General features: G+C 40.6%; 1 protein-coding gene across 3 annotated transcripts in view; it reads right to left on the minus strand.

Annotated features, from left to right (window-relative positions):
- The window catches only part of LOC109969948 (insulin-like growth factor 1 receptor), a 64,797-nt gene that overhangs the window by 8,192 nt on the left and 42,432 nt on the right, over positions 1 to 14,173 (minus strand). For 2 of the 3 annotated variants that reach the window (XM_020617183.1, XM_020617182.1), the window contains exons 9-21: positions 13,318 to 13,553; positions 10,876 to 11,043; positions 10,581 to 10,788; positions 9,289 to 9,596; positions 8,919 to 9,052; positions 8,240 to 8,399; positions 8,028 to 8,127; positions 5,192 to 5,262; positions 4,835 to 5,064; positions 4,494 to 4,601; positions 2,631 to 2,793; positions 2,222 to 2,351; positions 1,957 to 2,091 (exon numbers count right to left, since the gene is read on the minus strand). In XM_020617183.1, the coding sequence (XP_020472839.1) occupies positions 1,957 to 2,091; positions 2,222 to 2,351; positions 2,631 to 2,793; positions 4,494 to 4,601; positions 4,835 to 5,064; positions 5,192 to 5,262; positions 8,028 to 8,127; positions 8,240 to 8,399; positions 8,919 to 9,052; positions 9,289 to 9,596; positions 10,581 to 10,788; positions 10,876 to 11,043; positions 13,318 to 13,553 (2,151 nt within the window). The remainder of the gene's footprint in view (positions 1 to 1,956; positions 2,092 to 2,221; positions 2,352 to 2,630; positions 2,794 to 4,493; positions 4,602 to 4,834; positions 5,065 to 5,191; positions 5,263 to 8,027; positions 8,128 to 8,239; positions 8,400 to 8,918; positions 9,053 to 9,288; positions 9,597 to 10,580; positions 10,789 to 10,875; positions 11,044 to 13,317; positions 13,554 to 14,173) is intronic. The other variant, XM_020617184.1, reaches the window with a different exon arrangement.

Here is a 14,173-nt window from a genome sequence, read left to right on the forward strand (position 1 = left end):
GGACACAGCAAACATGTGGAAGAAGGTGCTCTGGTCAGATGAGACCAAAATTGAACTTTTTGGTCTACATGCAAAACGCTATGTGTGGCGGAAACCTAACACTGCACATCAACCTGAACACACCGTCTCCACCGTGAAACATGGTGGTGGTAGCATCATGATGTGGGGATGCTTTTCTTCAGCAGGGACAGGGAAGCTGGTCACAGTTGATGGGAAGATGGATGGCACTAAATACAGGGCAATCCTGGAAGAAAACCTGTTAGAAGCTGCAAAAGACTTGGGACTGGGGCAGAGGTTCACCTTCCAGCAGGACAACGACCCTAAACATACAGCTAGAGGTACAATGGAATGGTTTAGATCAAAGCATATTCATGTGTTAGAATGGCCCAGTCAAAGTCCAGACCTAAATCCTATTGGGAATCTGTGGTACGACTTGAAAATTACTCTTTACAGACGCTTTCCATCCAATCTGACTGAACTGGAGCTACTTTGCAAAGAAGAATGGGCAAAAATTGCAGTCTCTAGAAGCTGGTAGAGACAAACCCCAAAAGACTTGCAGCTGTAATTGCAGCGAAAGGTGCTTCAACAAAGTACTGACTCAAGGGGGCTGAATACATATGCACGCCACACTTTTCAGATTTTTATTTGTAAAAAATCTTGAACACCACATATCATTTTCCTTCCACTTCACAATTATGTGATACTTTGGTCTATCACATAAAATCCCAATAAAATACATTTAAGTTTGTGGTTGTAATGTGACAAAATGTGGAAAAATTCAAGGGGTATGAATACTTTTGCAAGGCACTGTATCCCCTTGATGGCTGGTCCATTTATCTTTTCACTATATTGTTCACTATACTGTTAAGAAATTAGCTTTTACTGAAGTGTAGTGACATGAAGCAAGATTACAGATGCAGTTTGACATTTTGGGAAATACAATTATTGCTTTCTTACCATGAGGTAGATTTGAAGGTCGGTACCTCTCACATTTGTACAACAGCTATTGTAGGTAAAGCTGACAGCTTTGCTTAGCACAAAGACTGGCAATGGGGGGATATTGCTAGCCTGGCTCCAAAAACCACAACATGTTATTTTAATGCTTGGTTTTTTTTGTATGGATTAAACAAAAAATATACATGATGGAAATGAATGAGCTTTCGAGATGATGACAGGTGAATTATTTTACTTCTGAACAGACCCAGACTTGCTGTTTTTCTCCATTTCCAGTTTTTGTGCTAAACTAAGCTAACCAGCTGCTGGCCATAGCTATACAGTTACAATACAAATGGGAGAGTGGTATCAAAATGCTGAAATATTCCTGTTTACAGTGGATTCTGTGTACTGTATTAGAGTGACAGACCTGTCAGCATCTAATGCAAAGTTACCAGTGATGGCATAAGACACCAAGATATTGTACAAAAGCATGCACTTGATATAGACATTTTTGTGGATATGTTTAATATATGTTTATGGACATTTAGCTATTTTAAAATTATTGTTGAACTTTCTCATCAATAGAACTTTTGATTTTAGAAGTGAGGCATCATCACTACTCTCACAGAAAACCCTGTGACTTCACATTTGTCTTCCTCATGACTTCAGCATCTGATGTATCCTCAGTATTTTGTGGTTGGTGGCCAAATTTTTCTGCCATGCTTACAACACTTTCAGTGTGGATTTATACTTGGGCTGTTTCATATTGGGAGCAAACACATCATGGAGAACACAACAGCACACTGACAAACTAGCAGCTGTGAATACATTCAGCACTGTGGTGTGGAAATTCCAATGGACTCCACTGTTCGTGTGGATAAACAGCAGCCACTTATAGCTTAACTACCAAAGTAGAAGAAAACATAGTGTGCAAACAGACAGGAGGACAAGAGCATGTTGTCACTGGTGGTTTGCTGATGTGTGAATCTGCAGAGAAGCGTATGTGTGTTTGTTTCTTACAGCATGTCAGGACAGTTCTGTGGTTTCTCCAGCAGCCCTCCCTCCATGACAAAACGGAGCACCTGCTCATTTGAAAGACCCTGGTAGGGCTGCTCTGCTAGAGTGGCAATCTCCCACAATACAACCCCAAATGACCTACACAGAGGGAAGAGAGGGAGGGAGTGACAAGTGTGTCTTCTATTATTATTAATCAGAAGACATTTTTAAGAAGCAGTAAACACAAAGGATGAGGCTGCCATGTGAGTTTGTTTGTGCGCCTGTTTACCAGACATCAGAGTTGGTGGTGAAGACTCCGTCCTTCAGAGACTCGGGTGACATCCAGCGAACAGGGAGCAAACCCTTACCACCTTTGCGGTAGTAATCCGTCTCATAGATGTCTCGGGTCATGCCGAAATCTACCCACACACAGACACAGATGCACACACAGGGAGGAAATTAAGTGCTGGCACTGTCTACAGAAAGACATTTACACATTTCAAGCCAAATATTGGGTATACATTTCTTCAGACTTCTTGCTATACTTGTCGCGTTGTAGTGGGATTAAGGTTACCCTGCTGATTTGGTAATAAACCTGATATTTGGGCAGACACTGCATTTTGTTTCAATTTAATGAGCATGCTCCCTCCCTCCCTCATTCTGTTTCTCAGCTGACATTGTCCCCTGCAGCACTTTACCTCCTATCTTAACAGTGAAGTCCTCGGCTACCATGCAGTTCCTGGCTGCCAGATCTCTGTGGACATACTTGTTGGCGTTGAGGTAAGCCATACCATCAGCAATCTGCCCGGCCATCTGAAGCATCTTCTTCAGAGGAGGGAGAGACAGGCTCGACCACTGCTGCTGCAGATAGACGGGACACAAGACCCTAACATGATGAACAAGGTCCTAATAAACACCGATTAGCTGTCCCACAGGCTATGTGAATCCTACATTCAAATCTATACAGCTCCCTAGAGTATATTATACTGTATTTAAAGAATTTCTTTGCTTGACTATGTGATAGAGTTCTACAAAAAATGAAAAAGCTGTACTGTGCTGCTGCTTTGCACAATTAATGTAGTTGTTCAGGGGAAACATTACTGTTCAAAAAGTAGTTGACACCATTTATCATAGGTTCCTGTATTTAGTGCTGACTGCAGTTTCATCCATAGCTAATCTAACAACCAAATTTGTGCTCACACATCTCTCCATGCAGATAAAAGTGTGTCCCTTTTATAACTTTAATCCCTAACAGTAAAATGTATGAGCGCATAAACATAGGTCATAAAATGTGCTATCAAAATTCTTTTCCACATTGTGTGTTCATTCGCTGATCTCTTATTTACAACAGGACTCACACTGATCCCAAAAACACACACATAAGCTTTCCCAGCTCACATGAGTGAGTGTGTGTGTGAGAGTGAAGACAGGACCAGTCTGGTTGCGCTGTCATGCGCCTACAATTAATTAGCAACTATTTTGATACTCATTAGAGTATCACTGTGACATTTCTCAGTGCTGCCAAAGGGGGGCAACAGTGGTGGGTGGGTAGAGCAGTTGACTCCCAACTGGAAGGTTGAAGGTTCGAATCTCAGTGCCTGCAGGCCACATGTCAAAGTGTCCTTGGGCAAGACACCGAATCCCCCCAAGTTGCCTGTGGTGGCGGTGCGTATGCACGCAGTGGCATGGGGCCCTCAGCTCCAAACAAAATTTTGTTGTATGTGTCACAATGTTGCAAAGGCAATAAAATAAAGCCTCTTCTTCTTTGCAAACCAGTCAATCAATTAATGGAGAAAAATAATCACCACATTATTTCCTAATGAAAATAATCAATAGTTGCACTTGGATACAAAATAGTTAATAAGAGCTCCATCTCAACCAACTATAACAGTCAAATCTTGCTTTTACATGAATGAGTGTCAGGCTGTTAATGTAATGCCTAATATATAATAGTACAACAGTATAGGATATACAGTATACTATAATATTTTTCTGCATTGAGTAGCCTACTTCTGCTTTTAATACTTTAAACACATGTTCATGATAATACTTAATTTTACTTAACATTTTCAATGCAAAACTTTTACAGTGTGATATTAGTACTTGTACTTAAATAAAGGATGTGAATACTTTCTCTACTACTAGTGCTAATATGTAAACTAACATTCTGTAGTTATATAACATGTTATAATTATATGCTTTTTAAAAATGTATCAAGTTTCTTGTTTGGTTATTTTGGGTCAATCTAGTGCTGCAATCAAGGTCAATCAACAGTCACTTGGAATAAAAAGACACTTTTGTTTTCATTCCTTTGAGGGTTGCTGTAGCTGGTAATAATAGTAACTGTGTAATACCGTAATACAGTGATATTTTCTGAGACGGTTATCATACTGTGAAAATCTCGTACCATTGCAACCCTAGTTCACACTCAATATCAGCAGTGAAACAGTGTCATACAGCTGTCAATACTGAATGTTCTATTATTTGCCTGCTATTTGGACCAGCTATAAGACAACACCCCTACTACGGCCTATTGCGCCTGATGATTTACAAGACAGTACCTCTTTAGGACGGAGGGAGCGCAAATAACTCTTGAGGTCTCCTCGTGTCATCAGCTCCATGATGACCAGGGTGGGCTGGCCCTGAGAGACCACACCAAGGAGTCGCACCTGCAACAAACACAGCACACCACATCACCATGACACAAGAACGGACTCCTAACCTTGTGTTTATTTATCATCAAATGATTTGAATTTGAACGTGTCATTCTCTAATGATTTAAAACCCCAACATAAGTTTAACTATAAAAATACCCATAAAAAATTAAATAAATAAAAGTGAGTACAATGTGGCGCATGCCCACTGCTGTTCTGTATGAGTGAATATGGATGTCTGTATGTACCACATGGTGACAGTTAAACTCCTTCATGACAGAGGCCTCATGGAGAAACTCTATTCTCTCTTTCGTGCTGGCCGACTCGTTGACCGTCTTGATGGCGACACGTGTCTCTGGTTCATCTTTGACCACGCCCTTTGCCAAGCCCTCATACACCATGCCAAATGATCCCTGGCCAAGTTCACGACTCAACGAGATCTTCTCTCGTGCCACCTCCCACTCATCTGGTACATACACTGCACAGACAAAAAAACACATGTATGTATATGTTAGTACAGACCTATGCACCTATATGGATGTTGTCAGTTATCCAGACAACAACAAAACTGCATTACATTTCTCTCACACACACACTTCACTCACTTTCTGCAGCACTAAAGTATTCTGGGTTGACAGAGGCATAAAGGACTCCATTTCCAAGCCGGTCACTGTTCCTGACCAAAACAAAAACAAAAGTGTTTATATGCGCATGCATACACATACAGTATTGTTCAAAATAATAGCAGTACAATGTGACTAACCAGAATAACCAGAATAATCCAGGTTTTTAGTATATTTTTTATTGCTACATGGCAAACAAGTTACCAGTAGGTGCAGTAGATTCTCAGAAAGCAAACAAGACCCAGCATTCATGATATGCACGCTCTTAAGGCTGTGCAATTGGGCAATTAGTTGAAAGGGGTGTGTTAAAAAAAATAGCAGTGTCTGCCGTTGACTGTACAAACACAAAACTATGTTGTACAAACGTTTTTGTTTAGGTGTGAATTAGGTGGCCCCTATTTAAGGATGAAGCCAGCACTTGTTGAACATGCATTTGAAAGCCTGAGGAAAATGGGTTGTTCAAGACATTGTTCAGAAGAACAGCGTACTTTGATTAAAAAGTTGATTGGAGAGGGGAAAACCTATAAAGAGGTGCAAAAAATTATAGGCTGTTCAGCTAAAATGATCTCCAATGCCTTAAAATGGAGAGCAAAACCAGAGAGACGTGGAAGAAAACGGAAGACAACCATCAAAATGGATCGAAGAATAACCAGAATGGCAAAGGCCCAGCCAATGATCAGCTCCAGGATGATCAAAGACAGTCTGGAGTTACCTGTAAGTACTGTGACAGTTAGAAGACGTCTGTGTGAAGCTAATCTATTTTCAAGAATCCCCCGCAAAGTCCCTCTGTCAAAAAAAAGGCGCGTGCAGATGAGGTTACAATTTGCCAAAGAACACATCAACTGGCCTAAAGAGAAATGGAGGAACATTTTGTGGACTGATGAGAGTAAAATTGTTTTTTTTGGGTCCAAGGGCCACAGACAGTTTGTGAGACGACCCCCAAACTCTGAATTCAAGCCACAGTACACAGTGAAGCATCATGATATGGGCATGTTTCTCCTACTATGGTGTTGGGCCTATTTATCGCATACCAGGGATCATGGATCAGTTTGCATATGTCAAAATACTTGAAGAGGTCATGTTGCCTTATGCTGAAGAGGACATGCCCTTGAAATGGTTGTTTCAACAAGACAATGACCCCAAACACACTAGTAAACAAGCAAAGTCTTGGTTCCAAACCAACAAAATTAATGTTATGGAGTGGCCAGCCCAATCCCCGGACCTTAATCCAATCGAGAACTTGTGGGGTGATATCAAAAATGCTGTTTCTGAAGCAAAACCAAGAAATGTAAATGAATTGTGGAATGTTGTTAAAGAATCATGGAGTGGAATAACAGCTGAAAGGTGCCACAAGTTAGTTGACTCCATGCCACACAGATGTGAAGCAGTTATAAAAAACTGTGGTCATACAACTAAATATTAGTTTAGTGATTCACAGGATTGCTAAATCCTAGAAACAAAAACGTTTGTACAACATAGTTTTGTGTCTGTACAGTCAACGGCAGACACTGCTATTTTTTTGAACACACCCCTTTCAACTAATTGCCCAATTGCACAGCCTTAAGAGCGTGCATATCATGAATGCTGGGTCTTGTTTGCTTTCTGAGAATCTACTGCACCTACTGGTAACTTGTTTGCCATGTAGCAATAAAAAATATACTAAAAACCTGGATTATTCTGGTTAGTCACATTGTACTGCTATTATTTTGAACAATACTGTATTTAACTATACAGATCTGATGGAAAGATACTGGACATAACTATCCTTCTTGTGTGCAACTAATGTTTACTCTGAGCAAATGTTGTGCAGTCATCGTAAAAGGATGTTCTTTAGCTTAAAGAAGTCAGGAAACTGCTTGTAAAAGTTTATTGCTCTTTAGGTCGGGAAGTCAGGACATAGGCAATTGCTGATAAGAAAACACACATGGTGACTTGATGATGACCCGAACCCCCACGACTGGAGGGGGCAAATGTTTGCCTGGCAGAACAAAGAACAATAAATTTGCAATGAACAGTATAATTAGCTTTCATAGGGATTGCTCCTCTGAGCATTATTGTCAAAGACTTCGAGTGTTGATGTAGTGCTCCTTCTTGCAATAATTAAAAGATGCCTTGATAATAGTCAAAGTCTCAGTATTCCTTCGTCTCACCTTGTTAACTTTTCTAACATCATAGTTTGAACTGCCAAAGAATACTGAAACATTTTAATATAAAACCCTGCTAGGGCTGGATCAAATCAAAATATTGATGCACGATGAAAGAAAATTGTCTCAAGGGTTTATTCCAGCATAGGAAGAGGGGGGTCACTTCCTGTGTAAATTCAATCCTTTATATTACTAGACTGTCTCTTAAAATACAAAAAGGAGACAATTGTTTGTCATCTTAGGGATTTTTTTAAGTCGACATTGTGATGCAAACACTTACTAAATATTGCACTGTACAACCACTTGCAGAAGAGGGTGCCAGTCACAGATAAGTCCAAATTGTATCTTTACTTGCCACTTAGTTTTATGGACTATAATTACTAGAAGCATTCTGCCTTGGTTTGTGTGTTAGTTTGAGTGGGGTGTAAGGTGTGGATCTTAATGTGACCAAACAGGTCAATAACAAGTAGTTCAAATATTTAATCTAGAGGACAAACCTGCATGTTCAGCCATTCTCAACTGGGTTTTCTCAGAAGGACTGGCTTGGCTAAGGTGTACTTATTTTATACTTCTGTCACACATCCTGTATCTTGTGTTTTCTTTCCATGTGTTTTATATGTACACAACACGTTTGCTGTGCTCTACACATAACTACAGTACACAGATTCACACACCTTTTCCTGTTGAGGACCACAAACATTGCAGCCAGAAGGCAAATGAGGATGATGATAGCGACAGGAACAAAGATAACAGCGTAGAGGATGCTCTCATATCCTGTTGAGTCAAACACTTTGATTACTGGGACTGTTATTATGGTTAATAGAAAAACCAGCTAAGGAATGTCACAGTGTATACAGAAACACAGTGATGAGTGTGTGTATCTTACGTTCAGCCACGTAAAGATCTAGAGCGTGTGTCCAGGAGCCATTGCCGGCCAGTGATGTGGCTCTCACTCTGACTGAGTAGTTTCCTGGACTGAGGTTGGACAGCCGAATGCCACGCTGGGCTTTGTACATCTGACCAGATACACACTCATGCTTCTCAGTCTTACACACACAAAACAGACAAAAAAGAAAGACATTATTATATACAGAATTTTACAAATCCATCATGTTTGGTCAATAGGTCAGTGGATTGATCAATAATATGTACTTATGAGACCAAATGTTGACATTTAACAGATTGCAGTTTCGTGTGGGTTTTTTTTTTTTTTTGAGTTCATGAGATTTTTTTCTTTAAAATAAATAATTTTTATTATGTAGTATGGACCCATCATTATAAAGACAAGGAAATACTGTATATAAGGCATTTATTTATTAATGTATTTTTTATCAAAGGCAAAATCAGAACTGAAATGGTTTAATTTGATTTTAACACCCTACAAATGAATGGGCAAAAGAAAACTTTGGCTCATGGGGCGAATGCTCCTCCAGCTAACAGTCAAACAATGGGGTGGACCAATATTTCATTGAGATATGGACAACCTGATAAATGAACCGCAAAGCCTTGTCAAAATCTGCAGCTTCTTAGTGAGCTAGCAGGTAGATATGCATGTGTTGTCTTACCTCAGCAGCCAGATTGAATTTAATCTCATACATGAGGATGAGTCCATTGGGATGAGGTGGCTCTGGCCAGCGCAGAAACACCCAGTCCTCATGGCCCTCCCATGTCATTTGACCCGGTATGTCATCAGCCTTTTCTGAAGAACCACAGACAGAATACATTACTATGGTGGCCACATGGGGAGATCACATGTTGGTTAAAACAACAACAAAAGAAAAAAACTAACAAAAAAACAGATGACCTAGTGTCCGAGAAAAACATCCGAGATGCGCTACACACATACTACCTGTAAGACTCTGTTGCTGATGCTACAAACTGAAACTCTGAATTAGCATGTACTACACTGATAAAGAGGTAATTTTCCCCTCTAACCTGCAGGCTTGGTTCTGGAGAACACAAACTCTGCGGCACTGCAGCGTTGGACCTGTTGATTGCAGGCATGAACATCGATTCGATACACTGTGAAGGGCTGCAAACCAGAGATCTTCAGTTCACGCTCTGTCACTGATTGTTCCATGAATTCAAACTCTCTGACCACTGGCTCTAGGTCAGCAACGCTGCTGCTGTTACCAGCAGCTTGGAGAGGAGAGACAGTGCTGCTGTTGGTGCGCAGACGATATTGATGGGAGTGAGTGGAGTTGGCAATACTAAACAGATCTCTACGCCGACGATCTGGTGGCCTGAAGTGAGATGAAGAGAATGTAGGATAGAGAAACAACAGGAGAAAAGGGGGGGGGGGGGAGAGAGAAGAAAATTAACATCTTCACAGCAACTGATCTTCACAAGCAGTATATGCCAATATGTGAGATACCACACACAACACTTCCAATGTGACCACAGTGCAACAAGTTTTCCATTTTGTTCTTTACAGTTTTTTTTCCTTCCCTTCCATAAAGAGACATGTTTGCCATGTGCTGCAGATTTTGTTTCATACGAAACCAAATGTGTACTGGTTAGATTCCTTTCATGGGCTTTAACATTTTACCTTTAATTATATTTCTCTTAACTGGGCAATTGACCAGTGTTTTCCTTCTCTAGCTGTTTCAGACAGTTCCACCAGATGTGGAAATGTCTGTGTTATGTCACAATCGCATAAGTAGAGTTCAAATAGACACTTTAGGAGGTGGCATGGATGTTGGATCATACACCGTTGCGGTCTGAGGTTATGAAGAGAAAATGAGCTGGACTGAAGAGACAATGCAGGAAATGTGATGACACCTGTTTATCTCTGGAACCAAGTACATCCATTTAGTTTATTCTGTATCTGGAAAACATACTGAGGACTACTTAACATCAACTGGACCAAGCTCTGCATGTGTCTGTGTAGACAAAGAGAGAGAATGTGATCCAGATGTTTGAAGTGCAATGCAACAAACTGACCTCCCTAAACAAGACAAAAACAGAAATATAATTCATAATTTAATTGAACTTTTTTTTATTGAAGCACAACTATATAATGGCCAAATACAGTTTGACAAACACTGAAGACAGTAACAGTTCTGCACAGAAGTTACCTGGAAAATTAAATTCACATATTACATTCAAACAGCACAGAAAGAGAGTTTCCCTATGACATAGTCTAATTTTGTTTCAGACAAAAAAGGGTTAAAGGTGAAGTTAATCCACATATATGCCAAACAATGAAATTATGATGAGCAGCTTACCTTGGTGTAAAAATAGAGTTGTGCAGAAAGTTTTCAAAGACTTTTCGGTAGGAAGCGTCAGCAGCTTCTGCTTCCAGGTCCTCAACTGACTTGGGGCAAGGGCAACAGGGGCCTTTATCTGCCCCCTCTGCATCTGGCTTAGTGGGCTTAGTATCCTCTTCCTGGTCTCCCACACCTATGGCAGCAATCCTTATGGGGATCTTCAGCTCTGCAGGATGAAGAGGATGTGTAGTCAACAACTAGCAATAATGGCAAGTGTGGAGGTTTGAGCGCGTCTGTGTGTGTGTGTGCGCACCTTTGGAGCAGTAGTTGTGCTGGTACAGCTCCCTGTCTTCGGCTTGTTGCTGCCATCTGACCAGGTAGTAGGTCTGGTTTCCATTGGGTGAGACAGGGGGCGACCAACGTACCACCAACTGTGTCGATGAGTTAGAGTACGCTCGCACATCCTGAGGCATGGACGGTGCTGAGAGACAGAAGCTTAAATTATCCTGATGTGTCATCACTATGTGGCTGCCTGATGAACCTGATTTTTAACAACTTTGGAAAACTTCTCTCCTTCAGGCTGGGATACAGAGTCTGTCAGTCCAGATGTGATTCACTGACATCACAGCACTGCTATGTCTTTGAGGTGCAGCTAGACTTGTTTAAAGCAGACTTTCTTTTCATCCAATTGCATTATATATTTTTAAAATATATTTTTCTCCACCTATTTGAGTTGTAGCTGTGTTTATTCAAATAACTTTCTTCTTTTCCACTATATGTTTGGATTAACACCAGAGGTGTCATCACTTGCATGTATCTGAACAACAAGCAGAAATGTGAAGAGAACTTTACATGTTACTTAAGTGTGTTGTTGTGAAACTGAATGATATTGTTACAGAGAAACAGGTGAATTCTGGCATCAGTGAGTTTCCAGCTTCTAGCTTCCCATACTGCTACAACCACCATTGACAGTTCTTCCTTTACTGTCTGCTGTGGTCATGTCTTCACCTGGAATGACCCCAATCCATTTCACTATGCTAATTTACAGTGGTGTGAAAAAGTATTTGCCCCCTTACTGATTTCTTATCTTTTTGCATGTTTGTCACACTGTAATGTTTCAGATCATCAAACAAATTTAAATATTAGTCAAAGATAACACAAGTAAACACATCATGCAGTTTTTAAATGAAGGTTTTTATTATTAAGGGAAAACAAAATCCAAAACTACAAAACCCTGTGTGAATAAGTGTTTGCCCCCTAAACCGAATAACTGGTTGGGCCACCCTTAGCAGCAACAACTGCAATCAAGCGTTTTCGATAACTTGCCATGAGTCTGCCACAGCGCTGTGGAGGAATTTTGGCCCACTCATCTTGGCAGAATTGTTGTAAGTCAGCCACATTGGAAGGTTTTCGGGCATGAACTGCCTTTTTAAGGTCATGCCACAGCATCTCAATTGGATTCAGGTCAGGACTTTGACTAGGCCACTCCAAAGTCTTCATGTTGTTTTTCTTCAGCCATTCAGAAGTGGACTTGCTGGTGTGCTTTGGATCATTGTCCTGCTGCAGAACCCAAGTTCGCTTCAGCTTGAGGTCACAAACGGATGGCCGGACATTCTCCTTCAGGATATTTTGGTACACAGCAGAATTCAGGGTTCCATTTATCACAGCAAGTCTTCCAGGGCCTGAAGCAGCAAAACAGCCCCAGACCATCACACTACCACCACCAATATTTTACTGTTTGTATGATGTTCTTTTTCTGAAATGCGGTGTTACATATACGCCACACATAATGGGACACACACCTTCCAAAAAGTTCAACTTTTGTCTCGTCTGTCCACAGAGTATTATCCCAAAAGTCTTGGGGATCATCAAGATGTTTTCTGGCAAAACTGAGACGGCCCTTTATGTTCTTTTGGCTCAGCAGTGGTTTTCATCTTGGAACTCTGCCATGCAAACCATTTTTGCCCAGTCTCTTTCTTATGGTGGAGTCATGAACACTCACCTTAACTGAGGCAAGTGAGGCCTGCAGTTCTTTGGATGTTGTTGTGGGGTCTTTTGTGACCTCTTGGATGAGTTGTCGCTGCGCTCTTGGGGTAATTTTGGTCGGCCGGCCACTCCTGGGAAGGTTCTCCACTGTTCCATGTTTTCGCCATTTGTGGATAATGGCTCTCACTGTGGTTCGCTGCAGTCCCAAAGCTTTAGAAATGGCTTTATAACCTTTTCCAAACTGATAGAGCTCAATTATTCTCTTTCTCATTTGGTTTTGAATTTCTTTGGATCTCGGCATGATGTCTAGCTTTTGAGGATCTTTTGGTCTACTTCACTTTGTCAGGCAGGTCCTATTTAAGTGATTTCTTGATTGCGAACAGGTGTGGCAGTAATCAGGCCTGGGTGTGGCTAGAGAAATTGAACTCAGGTGCGATAAACCAGTGTTTTGACAGGGGGGCAAACACTTGTTCACACAGGGCTATATAGTTTTGGATTTTGTTTTCCCTTAATAATAAAAACCTTCATTTAAAAACTGCATGATGTGTTTACTTGTGTTATCGTTGACTAATATTTAAATTTGTTTGATGATCTGAAACATTACAGTGTGACAAACATGCAAAAAGATAAGAAATCAGTAAGGGGGCAAACACTTTTTCACACCACTGTATGTAAGATGAAACTTCAAGACACTAACACTCTACATTACCTTTAGTGGAAGCTGAGCTAAAAAACAATTTCACTCTTTTGGCACCTCTCCAACAATTACCTGAAGGGCTTGTGCGGATGTAGACCACCTTGCTCTTGGCACTTGGCATATGTTTGTCCTCCACCATGAGAGTGATAGCCTTGACAAAGATAGCGTACTGCGTCCAGGGTTTCAGGTTGGACAGCAGAACTCCAGGGTCTGCGTCCTTGTCAGGCCTCAGCTCTACATCCACCATATTCCAGCTGTTGGAGCCACAGCCATCCTGACCCTCAAATTCTGTGATGTTTTGATATGGCCTGAAGGACGAGGGACAGTGTCAGTTTAATAACTGTGCTAATTGTAGTTATATACACATATATCACTGAAAGAGACTGTCTTTACTAAATTGAATGTAATTTAAATTCTGTTTGTCACATATAGCCCCAATTCCAAAAAGGTTGGGATGCTGTGTAAACTGTAAATAAAATGATATTATACATAATATTATTTGGAAATATTTTAAAACCCATATTCAATTGAAATAGCACAAAGACAACATATCAGATGTTGAGACTTAAAAATTAAAAACTTTTTTTAAATTAAAGAATGTTCATTTTTTAATTCCATATCAGCAAAGACAGGATAAGAGGGACTGTGTTTACCGCTGTGTTGCATCACCTCTTCTAACAACACTCTGCAAGGGTTTGGGAACTGAGGAGACCAGTTGCTTCAGTTTTGAAAGTGAAATGTTTTCTGTTTCTGCTTGATCTAGGATTTAAACTGCTCAACAGTTTGGGGCCTCCCTTGCTGAAAAGGATGTAACTTGCATGGCAGCATTTCTTGCTCCAAAAGCTGTATACATACACACACTGTGTGTGTGTGTGTGTGTATATGTATACACCCCTGTATATACATATATATATATATATATATATAT

The sequence above is a fragment of the Monopterus albus genome, unplaced genomic scaffold (genome assembly GCF_001952655.1).
Source record: "Monopterus albus unplaced genomic scaffold, M_albus_1.0 scaffold186.1, whole genome shotgun sequence".
NCBI lineage: Eukaryota > Metazoa > Chordata > Actinopteri > Synbranchiformes > Synbranchidae > Monopterus > Monopterus albus.